The sequence below is a fragment of the Erithacus rubecula genome, assembly GCF_903797595.1.
Source record: "Erithacus rubecula genome assembly, chromosome: 3".
NCBI lineage: Eukaryota > Metazoa > Chordata > Aves > Passeriformes > Muscicapidae > Erithacus > Erithacus rubecula.
The window spans coordinates 127,912,153-127,939,611 of record NC_136689.1 but is presented as its reverse complement, the minus strand read 5'-3'; the positions used below and the strand labels follow the sequence as shown (position 1 = coordinate 127,939,611).

Here is a 27,459-nt window from a genome sequence, read left to right as displayed (position 1 = left end):
GCCCGGAGCACACGCCATCCTTCCTCTTCTTCCCCAGCAGCAAGCGCCTCGCTCTGCCCCACCGGCAGATTGTCGTGACCGCAGACACAAACCCAGGCCCGTCCGTGCCGGGCTGTTCCTGCGGGATCCGTTCCGAGCCCCGGCGGCCCGGGAGCCGCTCCGGGAGCCGCAGGGCCGGGACACGCTCCGAGCCCGGCCCGGCGCTCCCGGGGGCTGGCACCGAGCGGATCCTGCGGCCAGCCCCGGAGAGGAGGGAATCCCCTGCCACTCTGGCACTGCCAGCGACAACAGGAGTCAGGAACAGAACCCTCAGCCTGCCTGGCCCTTCCCGAAAATATATCGAGGTGCTTTATTGTTCTCCATTTTATTTCTAATGCTGTGAGACAGTGCTGATCCCAGAGCCCAGGAGAAAGCAGGGGAGGCCAGGACACTGCATACTTGAGACAGGGATTCAGGCTGGGGCATGCTGTTCAGAAAGGGGACAAGTGAATGCCGACTTCCAAGACCTTTAGGAAACAGGGTGGTTTTTTTCCAGAAAACGAGAAAGCAGTGTTTATTAATACTCTTCCTACTCCTGTCAGCACGCTCTCATCAGCGTTTGGGTGGTGCTGTCCGAAATGCCCGCTCGCCTTTCCAAGGGACAGGCTCCCTCCCAGAGGGACGGTGCTGTGCCTGCAGACCCTGAGCGCCATCCGCCAGCCCCGGGAGGCTGTCCCGGGACCTGCCGCCAGCCCGGCTCCATCCCCTCGTACATCTCTCGTTTCTGCCCCGTTTTTGCAGGAGGAGGCTCCCTGCGGAGCCGGTCTGTGCCGGGACAGCCCCGGGGGCTCAGCCACCCGGCCAGGGGCTCGGCGGGGCTTACTGGGGCCACACCGGGCGCCGCGGGAGGCTCAAAGCCCGCAGAGCCCGCCCGGGTGCGCGGAGGACGGCGGTGACATCCGCGCACAGCCCGCACAGGCCGCACGAGGAGGCGGAGCCGCCGCCCCCGCTCCGTGCCGCAGGCGCGGGCAGCGCTCCGTCGCCCTCGGGCGGGTGCGGGGGTGTCCCCGCCGGGCCGGGGCGGGGGTCGGTGCCGGGGCGGGACGCGGACCCGAACCCGCGGCGCCCGGGAGCGCGCTCGGCTCGGGTGGGGGCTCGGGTGCAGGCGCGCGCCCGCGGGCGGGGCCGCCGCCGGCTCTGGGCGTGACCGCGGGCCGGGGGAGCGGGCGGGAGGGGGGTTCGCGCGCGCCCTCGCGCGCCGTTGCCATGGCGCCGCTTGACGTCACGGGCGGCGCGCGGCCCGCGAGGAGCGGCGCGTTGATTGGCGGAGACGCCCCGTGCGCGGCGCCGGGAGAGGGAGGGAGGGAGCGAGGCTGCAGCGCCGCGAGCGCCAGAGCCGCACAGTCCGCGCCGGCCGCCCGCCCGCACCGACGCACCCGCGCCCGCCCGCCCGCCCGCCGCGCACAGGTAACGGGGCCGCCGCCCGCGACCGGCCCCCCGGCACGCCGCGGGTCGGGGGCGCTGAGCGGGGCGGCCGGGGGGCAGCGCCCAGCCCGCCCCGCTCCCCCCGAGGCGGCTTCGCGGGGAGGGAGCGGGGCGCGGGGGCCGCCGCGCGGGGCGGCGAGGGCCCTTCTCCGCCGGGGATCGGAGGGAAAAAGGGGGAAGCGGCCGCGGAGGGGGCGGCAGGTGAGGGCGACCCCGCGGGCGCAGGGAGGGGAGCGCCGCCCCCGCTGGCGGGGGCCGGGGCGCGGGCGGCGGGCGCTGCCGGGTGTGGTCTCCCGCCGGGAGCGCTGCCCGAGCGCGGAAGAGCCGCGGCGGCGGCCGCCCCTCGGCCGCGCTCGCTTCCCTCCCTCCGCCCAGGCCCCCCCGGCCCCCCTCTCGCCGCCCAGGCCCCCCGCCCCCGCCCATCCTCCCCGCCCCGGCCGAGGGTCCGGGCGAGAGCGGCGGCTCCCCCGGGACTGGCGGGGGCTCCTCCTCCGCCGCTCCCCCTCCCCCGCGCCGAACGGCCCGGGGCCGGGCCCGCGGGCTTTCCCTATTCCGGGGCGGGGACGCGGCATCCTCCCGCGGGGGCGCTGGGCGGAGGGGAGCGGGCTCGGGGCGGGCCGGGCTCCGGCGCCCACCCGCCGTGACAAAGGCGGCGGGCGCGGCGCTCGGTGTCCCCGCGGCGGGCGCGGCGCAGGGCGGAGGGAGGGAGGGAGTGAGGGAGGGGCGGCCGCAGCGCCCCGGGGCCGCCCGCCCGCCCCGCCCTCCGCTCCGCCCGCCCCCGGGCCGCTCCATTTTCTGCTGTCACCGCGCTCGCCGTGCCGGAGCCGCGGCAGCGCCCAGCCCGCGGGGGCGGCGGGCGGCCCGCCCGGGGTGCCGCCGCCCGGGGCGCTGCCCGCGGGGCCCCGGGGACCGGCGGCGGGGCCGGCGCTGTGACCGCGTTCGCCCCGGTCACGCCGAGCGGTAAATAACATCGGCGAGCGCTGGCTTTAAAATGGCTCCTTAACCCCGCCGCGCGCGGTGCGGGCCAGCTCTGCAAGGCGCCTTTGCCAGCTAGCGCCGGGTTTGTGCCCCCCGTCGGGAGCTGGAGCTAGCAAAACTTGCAGTCACCTGGAATGTTAAGATGTGCTTAATTTGTTCCCAAAGACGGAACGTAGCCCTGCCATTGTTTCTCCTAACGTCACATAAAATGGCAAAAGTCTTAGTGGTTAGAAATGAAGATGCTTAGTTGGGTGTGTGGATCATACAGAGATATATAAAACACTCATGACCAAAACCGGTTCATGCTTTAATAATCTTGTTAAACTTTAAAGGATGATGTATCCCTAAAGCACATTACCAGTTCCTCCAAATGATCAACTTAGGATACACGGAAGGAGGGGTGGTGGGGGACAAGTATTTTTTCTTCCTGTACTGAAAGAAACTTTAAAAGTTTTTTTTAAAGTGCTGGTAAGACAGATTATGAAGCAGTTCAGCCAAGTTGTGCTATCTCAAATGCTGATGTTGAAGTAATTTTCTTAAGTAGTAACATTTTCTTTTGTCTCTGAAAGCACAGCCTCCCGGGCAGAGTAGCAATACCTGACACCGACCATCCCATAGTGGGGATTCCCATTTTGGGAAAGGGAGTTAGAGTTGTGGGAAGGTGTACAACATGCAATTTAAGTATTTGTTGCATTCTGACTTTTTTTAGCATCCAGTGTTGGATTTGATTTGCAGATGTTTATGTGAAGTACCTCTGCATGTAAGGCTCAGAATGCTGCTTGGTATTGTTTGTCAAGCCTTTATTTGATTGTCCTCTATGGGAAGCTTACTACTGAGTATTTTCTTTGTAAATTTTGCTACACTCATAATGTAGCCTTTTGAAAGAGTGGTGGCAAAGAATTAGGATCATGCATAAGATAGAAATGATTCGGTTTCAGTTCAGCCTTGAATGCTTTTGTTTGTGTTTATTAAAAATAACATACTTTTAAAAGTTTACAGTTTTTCAGGAGGAGCCAGTGGATTTAACTCTCTACTCCATGTGTTCATGTGTTTGAGCATCCAGTGCTGCTAGTATGCCTTGTGTTCTGGATTTCAGCTGTAGCTCTTACAGTTCCAATAGAGAATACAGGTTGCTCTGCCTATGAAGTTAAAGCACCTTTGTCCTTGACCAATGTCTGAATAATGCCTCACTATTTTTCCTCTTTAGAAATATCAGCATGGATAAAAATGAGCTGGTGCAGAAGGCCAAACTGGCTGAGCAGGCTGAAAGATATGATGACATGGCAAGTTGCATGAAATCTGTGACTGAGCAAGGAGCTGAGTTGTCCAACGAAGAGAGGAATCTTCTCTCTGTTGCCTATAAAAATGTTGTAGGAGCCCGTAGGTCATCTTGGAGAGTCGTCTCAAGTATTGAACAAAAGACGGAAGGCGCTGAGAAAAAACAGCAGATGGCTCGAGAATACAGAGAGAAAATTGAGACTGAGCTAAGAGACATCTGCAATGATGTGCTGGTGAGAAATAATGAAACTGTTGATCCATTTTTACTTACAGTTGCAGAGTAAATGGTGCTGGCCCTCTGGCACTGTTTCTAGTCTGTCAGTAGTGCTGTGGTCTCCTATGCTATTTCTGACAATAAGATTTAAAAAATGTCTGAATTTTTCTTTCCCTATAATGTGCTGATGATTTATATAGTATTTATATTTATTAATGCTAATAAACTTGGAGGCATATAGAAACGTTATAAAAGGTCATCATATTTCCCTGAGACTGAGCTGTGTACAGGTTTAGTTTGGGGATTTCTCCTTCCTCGTTAATGCAGTATTTGTATCCTAGACCTCTTGATTTCTGCAATTTTAGTATGCTGCTGTGGTTGTAAGAGGTAGTTCTTACTCTACGGAAATTGTGCCCCTCCCTGGGTGAGATGATGTAATGTTAGTTATGACTCAGCCGTGCAGAAAATTGCCTGCAGGAAGAGGCAGTAAAAGTGATACCCGCTTAAACTTAAATTTTTTTTGTAGCAAACCAGAAGGGTGTTCAAGTTAAACATTTTCTGAGACTTGTAGTTACATTAAAATGTGCATGTGCACAGCAAGCAATGCTGCATTTTCACGGGGAGGCTGGTTTATGAAATCCAAACCTCTTCCAAATGCTTATTCCAGATTGTCAGGTTTTTTCAGCTGCACACGCCCGTGGTGCTTGAGTGAGCACACGAGGAGCAGCTGTTCAGTGCTGCAGCCACTGGTGGGGTCGAGGTGACTGTCAGCAATAGAGCTGTCCCCTGCACTGTGGACACTGCTGGCTGTCATCCCAAATGTGACAAGGGATCACCTGCAGGTGACAGAATGACACGAGATGTGAGGGACGTGTTAAATAGCTAAGTGCCTGAAGATCTGATACCAAATTACAGTTAAGATCAATGAGGATCATAAATTTTGCTTGATGTGTGAGACAACTAAATGATATGGGTGGTGATAGCTTCTAGAACACTGGTTCTCCAAGGGTTTGTAAGAGTCAGAATGGATAACTGAGTCTGGGCTTCCAGTTCAGGCTGGCTGCTATGGTTATTGTAACACACCCAGTTTTGTATGTTTTGTTATCCTGTGTAAGGATAACTCTTCAACTTCTACGCTGAAAATGAAATGCAGAATTTACTCATAGGAAAGAACTGATTTACTAGTACTTGTGTTGTAAAGTGGCAGCTCATCTATTCAAGCCAAGGAAATGAGGATCCAAATCTGGCATTCTATTTGGTTATTTCTTTAATTATTTTACTAATGAAAGAGTGGGATTGGGTGCTTTCAGTTAAGGGTGATCTGAGATTCTTTTGTAAGCTACATTTTGGTTTAAGAAATTATTTTAATTAAATCTGGGCTTAGAAGCCATAGAAGAATTTAGTGTTTGCAATTAATTTTTTGTCTGATAATGGAAACCAGGTTAAGGTGAAACTAGCTTTTATTGTGCATGCTAAATACAAAAACTTAAACAAAACCCAGTTTTGGAGTTTGCTGCAGTGCCTGGGAGGGGAGGAGTAGGGGTGGAGAGCCTTGTTAAATTTTCTGAATCTCAAAATGGACTTGAATTTCTTTGTGTTAATGAGACATACATTATTCAAAGAAGTTATTGTTCTTTGACATGTTACTATTTTTAAGAAGCTAATGACTGACTAATTTTTAACATTGCCACTCCCATTTTTCTTAATACGTTAAAGAAAAATTACTGTCCAGAAGAGACAATGCCTTAGGCAGAGATTAGCAGTAATAAAACTACTTTTTTAGACTTGCATTTAAAAAGAAAAAAATTAAAACTTTTATGTTCAAAGGATAGGATTTAAAAATACTTTCAAATGACATGTGCTACCTTTGATGTTGCCAATTACATTGAAGATTTAGATTATATTCTTGTTTTCTTTCTTGAAGTATCCTATGCATGTACATTCTTGCTCACCTGGAAGCATGGCTGACTGTACTGCTTTATCCACTTTGCTTTAACAGGGAAGAAAAGAACTGTGATGACATTCAGTTGTTTATTATGTACAGGAGTCCATGCAATGCTACATGCAGATGTAGAACTAGGGTTTGGTTTTGTTTCTGGATTTTTTTTCAGATGTCTGTAATTTTTATGCAGCATAATCTAATCTATAACTGTTTTAGTGTGAAGTATGCCATTAATTGATAAGATCTGAAATGTTACACTTTCAAAGCTTTTAATCATGAGCCTAATCAATTAGAGTACAAAAGCAACTCTGCACCTTTTGTATCTTTTGCTGAGGCTGTGGGTCTTTTTGAGCTGTTGTTGTGTCTTCAGTTGTCTGCTAGTGTCTTAAGTAATGTTTAATGCCCAGGGGTGTTCCATCACAGCTGAGTGTGACTGCTGTCCTAACTTCGGTGTTAAAGGGAGGGAAGCAATTTAGAGAATGTGTTTGTGACTTGAAGAGTGTGGCCAAAGCTAGCTCCTCTGCAGCTTCCTGCTGTCTTCCTCATTTAATGGAATGAAATCTAGTGTGCTGGAAGAAATAGCTCCTCTAATCCTATAGATATCAAGTATACTAAACTGGGCTTTGTTTCCATCTCTCCTACTAATTCCCAGAGAGAATAGGAGCAATTAATGATGAGCTTCTTTCTTGTTTCATCTCAATTGGGCACAATGATAAAAGTTTTAATAGTTGTGTGGTTAGGTCAGAATGCTTATTTTTCTCCTTTGCACTGACCTTGCAACAGGAAAAGACAGCATCTGCATCCTTGCCACTTCCTGAACACCTTTTTCTTCAGCCTGCCATGGAATACCTCTACAACTTACAAAGAGTTGGACTTGTTTCCTGCAGCCTCAGAGTGCTGCTGTACAAAGAAGAGACACCTAAAATACCTTGTTCCAGCACCAACTGACAGATATGCATTTAAGTATATTGAAGTGTAATACTACCAGCCCTAGTCTGGAGTTGCTGTGGTAGTGCTGGTAAACATCAAATAATTGTGACACAGTGAGTGTAGTACAAGTTCCTTGCACTGAAGGCTGTGGCAATGAAGGCTGTATTTCCAAATTCTTCAATAGTAATATAGTATGTGTGATGCTAGGTGTAAGGAAGTACACTGCCATACTTAAGCATCTGAAAACTGCTTTTGAGTGTTACAGAAAATTTCCAGTTGATACAGGAAATTAAGCTTTCTGTTAAATACTTTTCCTCATGTTAGCTAAGTGCATGCTTCACATTCTGTTTCAGTTTTTATGGTAGAAAGGAGGGTCTGTCTAAGGTACCAGTATAACAATCTGTGATAGTCTTTTATTTGTCATTTCATAATAAAAATAGTTTTTAACAGGTGTGGATTTTCTTTAAACTGCTTTTTGCTATAGGTAGAAAGGTGAGTTGTAACTGAAGTGATTCAGATTAAATCTGCAGTAGGTGAATTTTTCAGCTAACCAGGGTTCTGAAGTACAGAGAAGAATTGGAGAGGTCTTTGAATAGCTAACTGTTAGAAGCTCTGGCTGTTAGAAGTTCTCAGGAGCTCTGGCAGCTCTCAGGAAGTCTTTTACATGAGCCGAGTGTAAATTAATAATTGAAAACATGACTGGCTATCTTCACATTAGTATGAATGTAATTCCAGACAGTTACACTCTTCCCTAGGCTGGCACATGGTGCAGCAGTCCCTGCCTGTCCTCCAGATGCACAGTATGTGACAGTTCCCATGTTCTTGCCCAGAGCCCATGCTTCTGGGTGATGTTGCTTCCCCCTCCAAGTTCCCCTGCAGAAATGCCCTGAGCATTCTCTGGCAGTGCCCAAGCACCCTTTCACTGTTTCTTTGCCCTTTCAGTTGTTAAGGTCTGGAGAACTTCTGCAAGCCTTGGCTGCCCTTCAGCCTTCTGGAGTTACTGTTACACATAGGTGCTACTCAGCACTTTCCCCCCCATCCTTTCCTGCCAGAAAAGCAGCAGGTTAATGTGGTGTTTAGGACCTTCCAGTAAGATTAATTGTTTGCTTTCTTCACTACATTGTTTCTTCCTAATTTCACCCTCAGAAGCCTAAAAATGTATTCTTTGTGTGCTCATACTTGAGATTTCTTTGCACTTATTATGCATGCTTCACTTTTTAGAAGTGGTAAATGTGAGAGCAGAAGGTTCAGTTATATCTCAATTAGTGACTTTAGGTTTACATTTCTTTGTTGTGTGCATTGTTGAGAGGGGGGTAGAATGTTTAGTAACCTGTCATGGGGCTGCAGTTCACTGGGGGAAGGGAGTGTAATTCCATTCCAAAGGCATCTAAATGGCTTTTTAAAGAACATTCCACAGAATTAATGCCTATTGCCATTATTCTCAAATTGCTTTGGAACTATTTTCTAGTTGCCTGCAAACATCTAATAAGTTACTATGTTAACTTCTATGAAATGTTTAATAATTGTTAATAACAGAGTTAGGAAATTTGGTCTTCTTTCCTACAGGAAGCCATGTGGTTTTTGACATGTACGTGTGAATTGTCTTTTTTAAACTCAGCCACTGTAAGCTTGATGTGTCCTCCTGATGGTTAAAGTGCATAGCTGTAGAGTGACAATACCATACAACCTGCTTGCTGTGATGATGTCTGATACTAACAGAAAATTCAGTGTTCTGACTGAAAATCGCCTTCACTTCTGTGCCTCCTTCAGGCTTGCTTAATTTTTTATTTTTATTGCTCTTTTCTTTGAGATCTGTGTCATTTTTTTCAGAAAAAAAGGGAGGCGTTTGTAGAACCTTCTGTTTGCAAAAATGTCAGTCACAGAAAGGGGTGAATAATGTGTTGAAATTTAGGAGTTAGGTGCCCAAAGAATTGAGGTTAAAAGGGAGATCATTGTGTTCAACTCTGCTCAGAACAAATCTGATTTGATCACTTTGCTCAAGGTCTTGTCAGTCATTTTTATTATCTTTAAGCATGAAGATTCCACAGTCTCTGGGCAGCCTCTTTTAATATTTGTTTATATTTATTGTTAAAGAAAGAAGCTCTGATGACATGCCCAAGTATTCTCTTGTTCCAGCTTGTTGCTGCCTTTTGTGATGTCACTGTAGACCCCAAGGAAAAGTCTGGCTCCATCATCTCTAGGCAGCTGTACACAGCAGCAAGATCTGCAGTCTTCTCTGGGCTGAAGGAACCCATCTCTCTCAGCCTTGCCTTATACCCCATGTGCTCCAGCCCCATAGTCCCTTCAGTATATCTGTGTTTTTCTTGTGCTGCAGAGCTCAAACCTGGACACAACTCAAGATGTCATCTCAAGTTGTTAAAATTTGCATTAGGAAATGGTAATTGGTAATGTGTTAGTAGCATATGTAAAAATATGTGAGTACTCTGGTTCACAGATGCTTCTGTGAATGAACTTTTATATATTGCAGAGCAAAATGTAGCCAGGATTTGCTAACTTACAGGGGTGATTGGCATTTAAGCTTTTGATTAACTCTACAAGTCTGTTTTTTTTTTTTCCATAAGGATTTGGTTGGCATCATTGCTCATATCTGTTGAAGGTGGGAAGCAGAGGCAATTTGTATCAACCTCATGATTTCACCCACTTCCCCAATTGTAGCTACACCCTTTCAGATTTGGGGCTTTTTTTGGCCGTTGGTTTTTTATTTTGGTTTGGGTTGTTGGTTTGGTTTTTGTTGGTTTTTTTTTTTTGTTTGCCTGCAGTGAAAGCAGTGCCTAAGAGAGTAATTTCCTTTACTTTTTTTAAGCAATTAGACTGTTGAAAAACCATTGAATCTTTGATAATTAAAATATTCATGGATCAGTTTAAATATGGGATTACTTGTGTTGTTTCTAATTTGTTCTAATCTTAGGAAGCAGGGCATCCACAGTGTTGACACATATGTTTAATGTTCCCATTTATCTTAAAATCAGCTAAGGTGCTCTGCATAAATGCAGCTACTTCTTATATTAGCTCTGCTTGCACATGTGTGTACATATATGCACGTGTACCTACATTTTCTTGCATTTATTGAAAATAGAAAAAACCTTTATTATAACCACTAACCTGCTGTACTAATTTCATGTGGCATTAATTTTTAATAATTGGCTTTGATTTACAATAAAAAGGTACAGAGTGCTTATACTGTTCAAAAGCATCAAATTGACAATTTGCTTTATTTGACAGCAGCCTTCATTGTTCAAGTACTTTATGTACTTACTGCTGACACTCAGTTCTAAACAGCAAAATAAAGTGAGTTTATAGGTTAGTCACCTCTGACAGAACTCTTCATCTTTGTGCTGCTGAAGGAAGAACTTCATTGCATGTACCTGCAATTTTGTGAAGCTGCTAAGTGTATTTGTTTCACTGGTTGGTAGCTTAGAAGTCTAAAAGTAGAAACACTGCATTGCTAATGTATCAGCTTTTTTTGTGCCTGTGGAATGCTGTAAGTGGTAAAAACATGAAATTTAGAATATGAGCAGAGTTAGTGCATTATCTCTGCACATCTGTACAAAAAAACACTGCACTATCTCTGGTTTTATCTGGAAACTTCCGTCTTGTTACTGTGCACGTGACAGAAGTGTATTTCTGAAACAGATTCTCAGACTCTTTACTTGTAATTTGTTGTGGGCAGACATCAGCTCCTGGCTCTGAAGCTGATTGTCCATTTAGTAGTTGACTACCGTTTTTTACATAGGTTGAAAAAAGCTTGTGCTATTAAAGTTGGTTGAAGAGAATTAAGATTATGATTATTTCTTAAATTCTTTTGTTTCTTTCTGAATGTTAACTCTTGTGCAGTGGATTATTTTTCTTGAAATCTGACAGAAGATTGGCAGTGCCTTTTCAGAGGAGAAGTAATAATAAGTCATGTTTTGCTGAGACCAACAGTAAATTCTTTAAATTTTTAATCAGATATAATATGTTGGACTCAATGGTCTCAAAGGTCTTTTCAACCTACTTGATTCTGTGATTCTCTGAGGCAGCTCAAATGAGGCAGAGAAAAGTTGTCGGTTGGTTCTGTTGGTGATGGGTTGTTTTTTTTCTGAATATTATACCCTTTGCAATGATGTTACAAAAGATTTAACAAAGGTAATCTGGTCTTTAGCTGGTCATTTTCTCTTTATGCAGATTAGGTTTACTTTGCTGAAATGGCATTTTTCCTAATGTTTTTGACACTGCGTCCTATAGCTAACCCCTATAGCTTCATGAGGTTTGAAATTGGCTCTGAGTGCAAGCTACTGAAAGATAAATGGCTCCTGCTTCTCTTTCTGAGCAAGGATAAAAAATGTTGCATCATATTTATGGGGAATTTTATTAGTATTCGTTTAGAGACCAAAACTGTAGAGTCTTAAAACAGCTTAAGACATGTTCTGGTTTGGAGTACAGCTGCAGTAGCTGTAGCTGAGACCTACATCCTGGGCAGAAATTCTCACCCAACTCAGTTGTTTTCAGTTTTTTATTATCTCAAGTTTCTCAGGGGATGTTGTGAAAAGAATAATGATTGATGCATCTGGTACCATTTTATTTTGATGCAAGTCCCCAGTATTCAAGAAACAGTTTAATGAGGTGATGCTGAGAAAAAAAAGGCTCAGGTAAAAATTGCATATTGACTTTGATCATCAGTGGAAACTGTTTATTAAGATCTACAGCGATGCCTCAAAAAATTTAAGACTTTAATCCTAATGTTTTCTATTGTCTTTACAGCAAAAAATTTAAGACTTTAATCCTAATGTTTTTTATTGTCTTTACAGCTCCTCAGAGCGGGTTACTAAATTGGGGAGGTATTTTTGTCTGTGCTTCAGAATTTGGTTCCTTCACAATCATGTTTGTTATGCATGCTTTGATAAAAAACAATAATGATTGGCATGAAACACCTGAGGAATCTTCTGAGTTAGCTCAAGAGTGAATCCTGAAATGAGGCACACTTTACTTTCCTCTTTGCCATAAATACTAACTGGAAAGCAGAACAGTAGAAGCAACTAGCTGGTAAAAGACATGGTAGTCTGAGTTGGGGAGGGCAGATCTGCAAAGGGAGCTGCATGTGTGGCTGTAGAAGTTTCAGCTGAGATGCTCCTCATTCCCTGAGGTGCTGTCCATTTCTTGTTTTGCTGACCAGTGGTGTGTCCATGCCAAGCACCCTGTATACATTTTTGTGCATACACCTACTTCTCACTGACTTGTATCTATCCCCCAGAGTATGTCTCAGCATGAAGATGGTTTTTTCAGGGTGTCCTTCCGTGTTTCCTTTGCCTGCCCATATGTTACGCTGTTTTTGTTCTCTTTTCTAAGGAAATACATTTAGACAGGATTAGTAGTATTTTTATGTATAGACTAAGATTTCTTGCCATTCTGACATAAGGGATTTTCTTCTGCCCACTGGTCCTTTTAGATATTTTTTCAGTTACCATCTTACTACTCAGGCTTCATTTCCTCTACTCATTTCCTTTCTAGATCTTCACCAGATTTACAGCAAAACTGCTAATGCAGTGTACCTTTCTCCTGCTCTTAGCAATTCCACGTGTTCCTGTGTACATCACATCTCCCACTGTAGCACAAACGCTGCAAATTACTCCACAGTCAAATTCTTCCCTCCCCCTTGAAGGTTCTTTGTCTCCCAAATTCTGAATTCCTCCCCTGCTGAGGGTCATACTTCCCACTTCATCTCTTCTAGCCAGCCTTTTCACTTCTCTCAAACTTCTGCTGCTGTTTCTGTGGGCAGCCAGTTTTGTAGGAAGAAAGAGTAGCTGGTACTGAGAACAGGCAGCAGGCTGGTTTCCTTCTTCTGCAGATGTTTCAACAGAGATCTCCAGTGCCTCAGCAGCCACTAATATTGACAACTTGTCTTGTATTCCTGTTCTAGTGAGCAAACTAGCAGAGAGAATTCTGTAGATAACTTAAAACTGTAGCTTCACTTCTGACTGGAGTAGAAGACTGATAACAGCCCTTTTGTTTTTCACAAGAGGGCTGGAGGTCACCCATGAGGCAGCAGTTGCAGAGCCCTTAATCCCAAACTCTGGCCAGAACTGTAATCAGGAGCAGCATAGTAAGCCTGGGTCAAAACAGGGTTTGGGAAGGGATTGTCTAAAAATATACCTTTTAAAAATGCAAATATTTGTCTCTTTTCTCCAACAATTCAGATGGGTGTGTGTAAATAAAGTGACTGGCCACAAATGGTTTAATTAAACCCTTGGTAGTGTGTGTGCCAAGCTATGCAGTGCAGCTAATTGGTTGTGTTATTTTATAGCTTGTAACTTTCCTAATCCTCCTGTAGAAAACAGAAATGGAAAATCACTTGCTAACTTCTAATGGGAATTGATAGGTGTCTTTTAAATTAAGCTGGGAAGTAGTTTAAAGACAAAAGTAGCACTCGTACAGGTAGACAAGTATCTGCAGCTTTTCTGGTGCATTGTGGGTATTAAGGTTATTTTGATGTAATGGGAGTTTGAGCAATGTGTGGAATGTGGACAAGAAGCCTGCTAAAGGTTATTACCTCCAGAGAAACCACACCTGGCACACCAGGAAGTCCCTGGGCATTGATGGAGGCTAAGAGAAACATGACATTTTCTTGCTTTGTTCACATGTTCTTCTAGTGGCATCCTCTTTTGGGCAGTGTTGCAGTGAGGTTAGCAGACACAGGAGTCTTGTCAGCTGCTATCATCCCTCTTGTATTCTTGTAGTATCTTGGAGAAAGATAGTGGAATAATACAGCATTGAAAACACCAGGCTGTTGTCATTAAATATTACATTAGTTTCAGGCTGAGCTTAAAAAAAGATAGTTTCTTTCATGTCTTATATGAATTTAAAAAACAAGAGTTCTTCCATGTCATCTTCATCCTTATGTCATGTACCGTGGGTGGGTGACAAGTGAGATGAAGTTCAGCTACTACTCTTATGTAATTTATTCTCAAAATTAGAAAAAAACATCTTAACTCTTGTTAGGTGTCTCTTCATACTGCATGAAAACAAAATGCCTGTTTATTTATTAAACACAAAGCCATGTTATTTCAGAGAAGAACTGATACTATTTAAAGTACCTAAATTTTATCAGAGTATTCTTTTTGAGTTTTGCCATTCTGCACCTTGGTTATTTTGTGCAAGAACAATATCTTTTTATTTCTCCTATAGTTCTAGTGTTTTTATTCAATTAGATATTTAATTAATGTTTTCATATTTAAAAAGAGGGCTTCTTGTCTCAGTACTTTTGCTATGTATTGTCTACTAATGGCTGCTACATTTTCCTAGAATCTGATGTCTGTTCTTATTTTCCCTCTTGTCAGGAGGGAAATATATAAATAGAAAATTGAGTTGTTGATGCAATCATCTCTAGTGCATTAATAATTATCTAAAGTTTCTAGGCAATAACACGTACTGAGACCAAGCCCTTAATAAAGTGAAATAAGCACTGAACTAGAACAGAAGGCAAAGCTGAGCATTAGAATGAAATTAATTTAATGTTGTTATGGTGAATTTGAGAACAGATTTGTGGCCCACTCAAGTCATTTGCCAAGGATGCAAATGCTTTTAAAACAAGAGTAGTTTTAGACTTCTAGTGTCAGGAAAGGACTCTTCAGTCTGTGTTGGCTTCCTGTCTTCAGCTGCAGGCCTCACCACAGTTTGACAACTGAGGCATGTCCACTTGCAGTAAGAAGCAAACAGACTTTTAGAAGAGGGTTGGCTGCTGGGGTTTCTTTGTTACTACTTGTTAGGCTTCTTTCACATTCTTGAGTCTGATAACTCCTAACTTTTCAGACTTTATCTTGCAAAATCACAGGGAAAAGTACATCAAAGTGGCCTTTCATCAGAGTGGCTCAAAATGTGATGTGCTTCATGTTGTCACCTGTTGACTGTATCCTGTTCAGGTGGAACATGTGTACGAATGAAGGAATTCAGTCTCTTTCCAGTTTAGTGTTTAAAATAAGCCAGGATTGAAGTTCACCATTAGGGTAATTCAACTTGTGTGCAGACAGCTTCTGGTACATCTTTGGAGACAAAGACTTTTCTGTAGTACTTGCTGAGGGTGAGGGAATGTACCAGATCCTACCAATGGTATGTGTGAGCACAGCTGAGATCTCCCGAGTTTCAGTGTGTTTGTTGGCCAGTCCAGAGAAGCAGAAACCTGTTAACTTAGTCATAACCAAAATTGCAGGTGTGAAGTATTGAAGCTTGGTCTTTGAATGGCCAGCATATTAGTAGGAGTTGATATTCAGATTTAGTACATTAACAAAAAAAAGTAATTCTCATTAAATCTTTCTGAAAAGACTTAGAAAAGTGTTAGAAGCACTTGTGTGAGGGGTTACAGGTCTACAATGCTATGGTTTGTTTCACAGCAGTTGGATTGTTGCTGTCAGATTAGAAGCTCTGACAACTACTGCTGTGTCCTTGGGGATTTTCAAGGACAGGGAGTGGTCATTTAGTTTAGTTCTGAAAACTGTTCTACCAGATGCTGATCAAGATGCTGTAATGGACTGCCCATGTGTTAGTATCTGTCAAACCTAGATGGGTGTTTTGCATGATAGCAGGAACATCACAGACAAGCATGAGACCTTAATTGCATATGAGGTAATAATAGACATGTGCTGTGTGGACTGCAGTTGTCAAGGCACTGTATGCATTGCAGTGATGCAGATCACATCAACACTAGTAAATACAGATCACTTAACTGATCCAGTCTTGGACCATCAGCTGCCATCAGCTCTCTACTGAAAAACACTGCCCTATCAACTGGTAAAAGAGAGGGAATGTGGGCATGTATTGCTGGAGCTGCTGAAACTTTAGACAAGTAACCTATTAATAGAACTAAAATATTCTTCCTTGGGGGGAAAAAGGTATCTTCCAGAGACGCTTTGCAGTTAAACCTATTAGAAAAATTCACAAAATAAAGAGTATTCTCCACAAGCTGGTGTATTGGCAGATAACAAATTGTTAGATTTATTGTGCTTTTGATTCTGCTATCCACTGTAATTGGGCTTTAAAAGTTTAGTAGTTCTATTGGTCCTACCTGTCTGGCTTTCTGTAGCCACACCACATCCATGCAGGTTATGCTTTCACAGCCACCCTCAAGGATAAATCTGTGTACTCTCAATCTACAGGCTAACTCTAAAGGAGTGGCCTGTGTCTACTTTTGCCAGTAAAAGAAAATAGATCCTGAAATAAATGGACTAAGACAAGCAGAAGAAACTGAATTTATAAGTCTAAATAAATCATAGGGTAGAGATCTCCTATCAATCTTTTCATATGCTAGCTTTTAATTATTCATCTGCTTGCAGGTTTTATTGTTGCTGTTTATGAAGTATTTGGCATAAATAAAATTCCTGCAAAGATATGTGGCACACCAGTCCTACGTGTTGCTTGTATAGAATAGACTCTTTCATCCAAATATGAGTAAGCTCCCAGTGCAGTTTGAGTTGGAGTCTCTGCATTGGCTGTATTCTGTGAATAGCTGTTCAAAGGTATTTTCTCAGTTCATCAGTCTTTGAAATTCGACATGGCTTTAGAACTTCTTGCAGTGCAAAATTTACAGTGTTCAAGCTCCTTTTGCCCTACTAGTGTTGGTTTATTTAAGAAGATATTCAGTAGTCTTTCCTCCTGTCTGTCTACTGGTGCAATTCACCCATTCAGTTTGCAAACAACTTCACCTCATTTGTGATCTAAGTGAAGTTTAAATCTTGGGGCTTGGTTGCTGCTGTGTGAGTAGAGCTGTTTTTAAATCAAATGACCTTCTATACAAATGAGGAATAATTTCTGTTTCTGGAATCACTGAAAATATTTTGGTCTGGCCAATTAATGAAGGATGCAGAAGGAGGGCAACTCCCCATGGTGCCAGAAGCTTAGGTGCTGACTGACACACCTGGCTTAATTGAAGTCTCACAGAGGAAAACTCATAAGGAGCCTTGTTCTCAGTAGCTGATAACCTTCAGTTGTCATTGGAGTTTGTTAGCACTCAGGAAAATGTCAGAACTGCAAAGCTTGAAGCTCTCTGGTGGTGAGGACAGTGTGTGTAAGGAGTTAGAGAGGGCTGAGGTGTATGACCCATAAACCTGCCTCCTGCCTCATCCCAGCCTCACTGGGACAGAGCTGGCTCTGAACCCTTCTGGCATGCTGGGATGTCCTCAGAAGGGTGCCTCTGGCATGAGGCAGCTCAGCAGCCCATTTGACTGTCTCCAGAAAAGTATTTCTACTGCTGCCTGGCTTGTGTTGAGTTCCCTTCTGTTGCCAAAGAATTGTCTCTGCTGTCATTTGGATGGGAAGTGAGGACATGCAGTATTTTTCACTGTCTCCCTCTGTGGTTATAAAATGAAGCTATATACCAAGCCCCACACTACTGGAAAAGCCTAATATTAAAGATGAATAAATCACCATGTTGAAGCCACTAAAGAAAGTCCACTTACAGGTTTTTTTATCTTGTTGTAGCATAGGTATAGCTGAATCTTGTTTGACTTTGATGTCTGTCAGCCTGATTTCTTTATTATCTGTCCGTTGCAACAGAAATGAGAGATGAGAGAGGTGCTGTGGTGGGTCACTTCATTTTGAGGAGCTTCATGCAAGTTTGAGTCTACCAATAAAATTCATTATTCATACAAATGAATTGGCATTACTGTTATTAAAGAAAAAAGCAACCAAAACAAAAACCAAGACCAGATTAGCTCTTCTTTTACTGTGAATTACAGTTTTCTGTAGCTTAGTAGTTGGCCTGTCAAGCAGAGCAGGTGCCACAGTTGCCCATGTCACAGAGCAGTAGTTGCAGCCTTCCATGCCCAGGGTGTCCTGTCCCAGGAGTATGTCCTGTAAGACATTCCTTTAACCTGCTGGATGGCCTTGAGAGGAAAGTGCTGTAAAGCAGCCATCATTCTGTAAGTTGGAGCTAAATTTGTTTATCTGTTTCTGTGGTATCCTTGGAAATAAAAGCTAAAAAAGTGATGCAAAACTGCGATGTCAGTCATCTCATTTACAAGGGAAAAAAAGACGGCCAAGAAATTTGTACTGAAACCTCTTCTAAAAAATTATTTTCTGCATAGCCTTCTCCAAGTATATGTAACAGCTTCTGATTGAATTCTGACTATTCAGGCATGGTGTACCTTTTTTGACTTTTAAATAACTGGCTTTTCTGTTAAAGTCTGACTTCAAGCATTCAGTATCACAAAATTTGACAAGCTGGAACCTTAATTTGACTGAATGTGTTAGAGCTAGCGAATTTTTTTTTTTCCCCTTTTTCATCATAATAGAATTGTTGCTAAATTACATGACTGCCTCAGCTATGTTAACTTGCTATTAAGCAGTTACAATAATCTAGAAAAGCCTAGTCTTAACTGTCAGCCCATGGGGAGGATTTGGTGGAGTGATTCCAGAGCTGCCTTTGCTTTGGAGGATAAAGGAAATGCCTGTTAGGGCAGCACATAAAGTCAAATAGAGGTGCTGCAGAGCTGAATGTCAGATTGTGAGCTGTCTGGAAATGCAAGAATACAGGTTCACCTTGTGTTTCTTGCTGGTGATGCCAGTAGAGCTTTCAAGTTAATGGGAACTGGGCTAAGGAGGCTTATTTATTGCCTGTGTATGTAAAATAATTTGGTCTCTGATTTGGCAACTGATATATCAAATAATTTTATTGTGTTTTGTGGATGCAGACTTTCTTCCATGGTATACCCTCTGCCTAGAGTCTTTGGATTACCTTATTTCTGCCAGAGTTATGTATAATGGCTTACAGAAAGCCATCCTTTGGTCATATAAAACTCATCTGCTAAAGTGACACAGCCTCCTTCTCCCCATCAAGGCACAGAATGCAGCATTCCTTTTATATCTAGAGTTGGAATCCAGAACACGTTTTCTAGCTGACGATGTTATGTAGGATGTGAAAAAAAAATAAGCAAGAAGTGAAGCTGTCTTGACTTTGAAATAAATTGAAATATAATTGAATTGTTGGTTCAGCATATGTTCAAAACACTGTGTTCTTTGTTTCCTTTTTAGTCTCTGTTGGAAAAGTTCTTGATCCCTAATGCTTCGCAAGCAGAAAGCAAAGTTTTCTATTTGAAAATGAAAGGAGACTACTACCGTTACTTGGCTGAGGTTGCTGCTGGAGATGACAAGAAAGGTATTGTCTGTCACTCGTGAATAAACCTTGTCCAGTTAGATGGCTTTTGGTGGGGCAGTGACACAACTCTAATTTTAGAGTAATTCTGATTTGTAAATTTCTTTAGTAATAGGCTTCCTGTTTCCTGAAGGAAAATCATAGATTGTTGGCTTTCAAATGAGTTACAGAAATTTCCACTTAGATGCCGAAGCACAAAACGGATACTGAGTCACAAAATCTTGGAATTGTCTCCAATTTCCACATGCATGTATCTGGTTTATCACTGAAGTACAGGTTTATGCATTTCTGTCTGGCAGAATGTTAGGGTAGACTTATTCTTGCCATTTCTCCTGCATTTCTACGGAATATAAGAAGTTTGCGTGGATTCAGTGAGCAAAGAGACTTGAAACAACTTGGAGGAGAATATGTTTAATAAAATTATTCTTACTGGTAGGAAAATTGCTTCTGTAACCATGGTAGTTTTATGTCCGGATATCTTCTATTTCCTCAAATTTCTTACATTTTCATATAAGCAGCTTGTCACAGTTGCAGGTAAGTTGCCTTTGCCTAAATTTAGTTTAAAAAGTTAGTATTGGGTACTCAGCATTTTGAGTTCCTTACCTGCTGTGGTTGGAGGCACCATGACAGCATTGCTGCCCCTGTGCAGAGTCCCCTCCAGTCCAGAGCAGTGCATCAGTTGAGATCCAGCTCACTGCAAGCAGTGCCAGGCTGTTTCCTGGAGCCACTTGAGGGCTGCTGGCAGTGTGCCCTGAGGAGCAGCAGCTTGAGCACAGAGCCAGCCTGGAATGTCAGCCTCCCCCCGGCTGCCCTGAGCCTGCAGGAGCTGGGAGTTGTGAACCTGGGGGTGTGGAGCACTGAGCTGTGCAGGCAGCACCTGCAGCCTTGTGCTGCCCCAGGCTAATGAACCCCCCAGTGTGGCACAGAACCACGTCTGTGGCACTTCTGAGACTAGACTGAGCTTGGCATGGAGACATGGGATCATTTCAAGGGGAGAGATGTGTCTGCTTTACTGGCATGTGTTACATCCACATTCCACAGTGAAGCCCAGTTTTCCCAGCTGGATAATAGAGTTACACAAAGATCCCAAGACTTAGTATGCAAGGCTCAATTTGATTTCTGGTGTTTACTGCATGCAAACTGAGCCAGTCTTGGTGACTGCAGAATTGCATGTGTTACCAGTACTTTAGATCTGTTACAGAGAGTTGTGTGTTTTCCTTTGGTAGTTTTAGTGATCTCTCTTCACATGCATAGGAGGTACAATATTTTGGGACCCAAAGTTTCATTTTCTGTTGAAGATTGTTACAGGCTCTAGAATTAGACTGTGAAAAATGCTTTCAGAGTACATTTTTATTTAACCCAGTCTCATGGCTGAGCAGTTTTTGGTGGGTTTCCATTTTTTCAGTTCATCCCCCACCTCCAGTGTTTCATGTCACATGTTTTTACTAAATGTGGTCTGTGACCTTGAAGAAGACCAGTTGATAATTATTGTTTAGGAAAGAATGGCTGTTGAGTTAGACACTATTCTTCCAGCCGTTTGCAGTAAATACAGCAACAATATAAAGCTCTCAACTTTAGGAATTGGGTTTTTATCTTCATAAACCACATTGTTTATTTTATTGAATGGGGCTTCCTTATGGCAGTCTAGCAAACAGGAATGTCAAGCAGGTACCTCACTCTGTTTTGTCCTTGAACTTTGGAGCTGCACTTTCTAAAGAATTCAAGGTTATAAAACCTTTTTTGTACTGTGTGACTGATTTAAAAATTAACAGAATACACCAAATTATGCACTTAATGCTCCAAATTGTTGCTCAAAAGGTAACTTATTTTCTCAAATAAGGAGAGAAAATACATTTTATGTTTTGAAATTTTAAAGAAAAATTACTAAAAATAAAACTCAGCTTCATTCCCTGAAGTGACTTGTTTTTCATTCTGCTTGTTTGCCTTTCATAAACAGCACCATTTGCTAAGGCTTTTCCATTGTGAGAGGAGTTAAAAATTTCTCACAATTTTTAAATTCTACTTGCAGTATACCTAGTTCTCCTCAGCTGTAATGTACTAACTCCTGGTCATTTTCAAGGTGTTAAGGTAACTGTCTGATCTGAAGCATTCCATTATTAGTGAGGAGTGCAGAGAGAACAGTCTTGATGTGCTGGGCAGTGCATGTCCTCACTCTTCCACGTGGAAGAGAACTAGATGATGCTTTAATTTTTGTGAATATTTAAAGTGAACAAATAGTGATTGCATAGACATCCTGACTATTGGTACTCAATTGTTTTCAGGCTTGGAGTCTGAAAATTCCTTAGTTAAATCCTGCTGTGTTTTTGAGTCCTTACCTTTAAATTCCTCTCTCTTTTTTTTTTTTTTTTTTTTTTTTTTTTTGAGTACATGTGGCTGCACTCTTACAGACATGATGCTGGATGCATTTCTGGCTTGATCCAGAAACGTTAGGTTTGGAGTCCTTTTTGCATCTGAATTGAATGACTTAGTGCCCACCTTTTTCTCAGATGCTGGTGGAGAGCTGAGGAACAAGTGGCTCTTTGTGCTCAGCATCCAGCACCTCCCTGGCCCCTACAGCTTGGGCAGTGTTGGGTGTGATCCCTGACTTGAGCAGGCAGAACCTGCTCTAAGTTCTGGTGCCTGCAGAGGGAAAGGAAACTGCTGAGCTCTTCAATCTTCATATGCACATTGTTGCTGCCAGGTTTTGCCAGTGTTAATACCTTGTAGACCTGAACCAATTAAGAGTGACAAGAGATTAATCTCTAAAATAAAGGAGCCAAATTATTTATTTTTCTCACTTATAAGTTGATAGGTACTAGAACTTCTAAGTTAGGTAAGAGTGCTTTCCATATCTGCATTGGAAATAGGACTATGTTGGAAGCTTTTAAACTACATACATTTTATTTGAAGTATGCCACACTATCTTTGCTGAGCAGTTTGAATGGAGACTCGTAGATGACTGTTACTGAAAGGGTTCAGCATGACAGAAAAAGGTCATCAGTGTTTCCTGTGACTAAAATGTGGCTCTCTAATTCATTGCAGAGTTTAAAGACATGGAAACTGTGGTACTGTATCAAGTAGATGGTGGCTTTTATCTTCAGTGCTACAAAACTGCTGCAAACATTTGTAAATACAAGTGATCACAGGACAAGGGAAGAGACACTCAAACCTGTGATTTGGTCAGGAGCAACTTTCCTCCTTTTTAATGATTTGAAAATGTAACTTAATAAAATCTGCGTTAAATAGCAACTTGTTAGGTGAAGTGCTCATTCACAGGCATTCACTCCTGACATGGTTTCTTCATGCAAGTGTGAACACAGCCTGATTGTATGTCTGGATACAGTGTGTGAATTACTTACTTGTTGTGGGTTTTGTTTGTGTTTGTTTTTCCCCCAAGGGATAGTGGAGCAATCACAACAGGCATATCAAGAAGCTTTTGAAATCAGTAAAAAGGAGATGCAACCAACACATCCCATCAGATTAGGTCTGGCTCTGAACTTCTCCGTGTTCTATTATGAGATTCTCAACTCCCCGGAGAAAGCCTGTTCCCTTGCAAAAACGGTAAGTCAAAGAGGGGGAAATTCCATTGAAATTATTTGCATAACCTTTTGTCACATGCCTAATGGAGTTGTTTGTTTTTATAACACTAGGCTTTTGATGAAGCAATTGCTGAACTTGATACATTAAGTGAAGAGTCATACAAAGACAGCACGCTAATAATGCAGTTACTGAGAGACAACTTGACAGTGAGTATCATCAAAGTTTGTGTATAGATTACAGGATTGGTCTTCCTGGCACTACAAATTGTCCTTTTTGTTCCTGGCCATGGAGCTGTGTGGGGCACTCAGAAACAAATCTGCAGTACATCATCCTTCTGAGCTAAATATTATTCCTGCCTAGTTTTTGTTTGGTTGGTTTTGTTTTGTTGGGCTTTTTTGTTTGCCTTCTAATTAACATGATTTTTTGACAAATGACGAATTAACCACGTTTTTTCAGGTTATTTTATTCAAGGAATTTAGCATGTTTAAATTATGAGTCTGGACTGTGATTAGCAAACCTACTACCCAGTGTTAAAAAGCATTTGAGAATACAGTTGCATTTGTCTCTTCAAAGCTTGTGTCAAATTTCATATAGCTTATTCTGCATTAATGTATCTGCAAGGAGGAGATTCTATATGAAAATTAGCTAGCAGCTAGCAAGCCCGCTTAAGGACCTATTACTTACAGGTTTTTTTGTTTGGCTTTAATTTTGGTAAAGCTGAAATGGAAATCAGTGCTAGCTAGGCTATTTCCATGGCAGTCTGAATTCCTTCTATTTTTTCCTCCTTGGACTCACAGCTGTCTGTGGTGCAAGTTGTCATAATAATCAAAACCTTCATCTTGTGTGCGGCATTTTTTATCCTACTTTGAACTTTTAAACTGGCAAAGATAAACATCTAAAGCAAATGAAATTTAAATGCAAGCAAACATTTAATAGTGTAATTAAATGGCTTAGTTCACTCCTTGGTCTGTGGGGAGAAGAGCTGCAAGCAAGAAATGAAAAAATAAGGGACAGTTCTTTTTGCCACGTGTAGCCCCTTGTTAACACTTTGTGCTTCTGGTATCAGAGACTTTTGCAAAATAGCTGCACTACTTCAAAAATAACTACAAGTAAAATTGTACATTTGTATAAAATTGGAGTTGCCATACTTTGTGCTTTTGTGTCTAACATTTAATTCCCCTTGGGTTTTGGAGCCTTTTCTACTGGAATAGCAACTTAACACTGCTGAAAAAACTACTTGTAATTGTTCCATTTGTTGCTTACAAAACAAATGGGAGTGATTTCTCAACCTCTGTATTGGAGACAGATACAGGGCTGGCATTGCTCTCAGTGTCTGTGTACAGTCCCCTTGAGTGGGATTGCTCAAGAGCTGCCCTCTGAATGAGTGGTTTTGGAACAGGGAATAGAAGCTGACTTGAATTGCTGGCTTCCCAGTAAAAGTAATGTAAAGCTTGTCATAGCAGTTGGAAAGCGAATTGTTTCACACAAGAACAAAAGTCAGACTGAGCTGCCATAGAGTGTGAATTAGGGTAGTAGGCCTGAGGATTGATAGGAGCTTTCCACTGCAAGGAAGAAAGATGTAAACAGATGTAAGATTCTGTATTCTTGAATGAATGTTGCTTAGCCTGCTCTGTAGGAGTGCTTTGATTTCATGTTTATCCACAACTTCTTGAAGTACAAAACTTTGGGGGGGTGTGTGAGTGACAGAGACTACAGTGAATTTCATAAATATAGAAAAGGTCCTGTTTTGCTAGTTATGCAAGTTCATGAAGTCTGAGGTAGGTGGGCTTTAGACAGTGATGCAGCATGTTGATCAGTTCTGTGCAGTAGCAGTTCCCTCAGTTGTGGTTGTTTTACCTTGAGTCTTGTATGGCTGAAGAAGTCTGTTCATTCTCTGTGGGGACTGAAGGCAGAAGGGGTTCACAGGGTTATTTAACATATCAAAATCTGCTTTACTGGAATTGCTGGATAATTTCTTTCCTCTGTTATGAAATTTTGGGGTTTTTTAATTAAATAAAAATCTGCCCTTCTTCCTAAGCATTTCCCTCTTACCTCCAGCAGATTGTTGAACTGATCTCAATGTTTCAATTGATAAAATTGGTAATGCCCCTTTCATAGCACTCAGGCTCTTTTGTCTTAATGAATGTATATTTTAGATTGGACATGAGGAAAATTTTCATCACTAAAAGGGTTGTCAAGCAAGGTGGCCCAGGGAAGTGGTTGAGTCAGCATCCCTGAAAGTATTTAATTTATGTAGATGTGTTTGGGACATGGTGGACTTGGCAGTGTTAATGGTTGGACTTCATGATCTTGAAGGTCTTTTCCATCTTAAATTACTCATGTGACTATGTTCTAGGGGTGATGATTTATGATAGAAAACTTTGATAAAATTCTGATAAAACTTCTGATTCCTTACAAGAATAGCACTGAAATTGAGACTGTGGTACTACAATAATGTACTAAAGATTGCAGTGCAGGTCTAGAAACAGACCACTGGTGTGCTGTTGTCTCCAGTAAAATAGCTTGTTGCTAAATGCCTTCAGCATGGAAGATTAAGTGCAGGAACCATGCCCTATATTCAGAGCAGGGATAAGGCTACTGGCCTTGGGCAGGTTTCACTGTTGCCTTCTGCTCCTGAAAGCATGAAATTTTTCTGATGATGGATTCTAAGAATAAAGGCATTCTGTAAGACTTCAGTGGTACAGCAGTGTCAATGAAGAGAATTAGTTGGTTTGTGTTTTACCAACTTATACTATAGAGCATGAATGATTCAGTTAATGCTACTCTAACTCCATAAAGTGAGAGATGACAAATCATACTGGGCTGGGAATAGTTTGGAAGCAACCAGCATGTAGATATTTGGTTCACAAAATAATTTATTGGCCCTGACTGCTGCTCTGGAACTGCTGCTCAGTTTCCTTAGCTAATACTTAATCTTGATATATGGTCCTTAGTATGATTTTATGGAGCTGAAAATAACATTTTGTGAACAGTGCATGCTTAGCCTGGTTTTCTTCCCTCCTTGCCCTGCCTGCCAAGTTGGCAGCTGGCTCAGTTCTGAAAGTTGCAGAAGGGGGGGAGCACAGCTAACTGAACAGAGCCAAGGGATAGAGGTCTTGATGAAGTTATTTTGGAGCTTAGAAACAGAAAAAAACCTTCAGATGCCTGTTCTGAAGAAAAGCTAATGTGCTGTGGCATTGGATGTGGAGAGATGCTTTTCCTTCAGAAAGGCATGTAAAACTTTCTTGAGGAGAAAGAAACTGTTGTTAGTTCCTGATTGTCACTTACCTGCTCACACAGGTGTGATTCTTCCCTGCTTCTTAGTTGTATTTTAGTGAGCCTTGTGAGGAAGAGACTTGGGTTTTGACTGTGCATAAACTTGCTCATTAAATGCAGTGTAGGGTTGGGTCACCTGGAACTGAATTTCCATCTTGTCATAGCCAAGAAATAGATTCATGTTACTGTGTGCCTTTCTCCACAGTGCTTAGCAGACCTTTTAGAAGTTGGTATTACTAAGACATAGGCCTTCCTTTAAAAATGACTTAGTAATTATTAGCAATAAATGCATAATAATGTACCTGTTACTCTGTTTCCTTTCTTCAACAGTTGTGGACATCGGATACCCAAGGAGATGAAGCCGAAGCAGGAGAAGGAGGGGAGAATTAACCAGCCTTCCAACTTCCATCTGCCTCATTCTGAAATTTAAACAGTAGACCATTTGTCATCCATGCTGTCCCACAAATAGTTTTTGTTTACGATTTGACAGGTTTATGTTACTTCTATTTGGATTTCTATATTTCCCATGTGGTTTTGTTTAATATTAGGGGAATAGAGCCAGTTAACATTTGGGGAATTTATCTGTTTTCATCTGAGGTGGCCAATATAGGGTTGTGAAATTTTTATACAAGTTTTACATGTTTGGCATAGTACTTTTGGTACATTGTGGCTTCCCACAAGGCCAGTGTTAAAACAGCTTTCTATGTCAGGCAAAGATGACTGCTTGCATATTGGTCTGTCACGATGGAAAAAAGGGATAATCAATGTTGCAGCCACAGGTGTAGTTAGTCTGAATATCCAAGCAGGAGCACACATGGCTGCCAATAAACTGATGTCCCATAGATATTGCATGTCAGGTGAACATGTGACATCTGTGGAATATTCCAATCAAGTGTACATCTTTGATTGCAGCTGAAGTGTTCCTTAAGACAACCCAGTCAGCTTTCTCTAGAGAAGGACAGAGAAACGGTTCACATTCCATTATTTGTAAAGTTACCTGCTGTTGCTTTCATTATTTTTGCTACACATTTTATTTGTATTTAAATGGTTTAAGCAACCTAAGAACAAATGTACAAGTAAAGATGCAGTAAAAAATGAATTGCTTGATATTCATAATGACACTGTATATCGAGCACAGCAGTAAAACAAAAACCCATGTATTTAACTTTTTTAGGTTTTTTGCTTTTGTGATTTTTTTTTGATACTTGCCTAACATGCATGTGCTGTAAAAATAGTTAACAGGGAAATAACTTGAGATGATGGCTAGCTTTGTTTAATGTCTTATGAAATTTTCATGAACAATCCAAGCATAACTGTTCAGAACATGTGTATTAAGTTGATGTAAGTGGAATAAAAGTTTTATGAATGGACTTTTCAACTACCTTTGGTGTAGATTTCATGTCATCTGTCTTCCCATATCTTTTAGAGGAATGGCAGTACTATACAGAAGTTCAACATGAAAGTGTATTTCTATTATGGAAAAATTTAATACACATTTAATAATTTAATTGATTTTAGGGAAGTTGAGATTGAATACCCCATATCTGATGTTAAGATTGCTGTATCTAATTAATTAGTTTACAACTTCTAGGTGCCTGAGTTTTCTGACTGGAACTCTGGAGATACCTTAGCATAGATGGTCCCTATACTTACAGCAAAAGGCACAAAAACTTCTTAAAGAGCTGGCCTTTTGGAATA

At 42.4% G+C, this 27,459-nt stretch overlaps 1 protein-coding gene across 1 annotated transcript; it reads left to right on the top strand.

Moving 5' to 3' along the window:
• The first annotated feature begins 1,315 nt into the window (after nucleotides 1-1,315).
• On the top strand, nucleotides 1,316-27,131 carry YWHAZ (tyrosine 3-monooxygenase/tryptophan 5-monooxygenase activation protein zeta). The gene is made up of 6 exons (XM_079301411.1): nucleotides 1,316-1,446; nucleotides 3,650-3,953; nucleotides 18,825-18,948; nucleotides 22,343-22,506; nucleotides 22,596-22,691; nucleotides 26,092-27,131. The coding sequence occupies exons 2-6, from the start codon at nucleotides 3,660-3,662 to the stop codon at nucleotides 26,149-26,151; spliced, it is 738 nt and encodes a 245-aa protein (XP_079157537.1). The 5' UTR covers nucleotides 1,316-1,446; nucleotides 3,650-3,659; the 3' UTR covers nucleotides 26,152-27,131.
• Nucleotides 27,132-27,459: the final 328 nt, after the last annotated feature.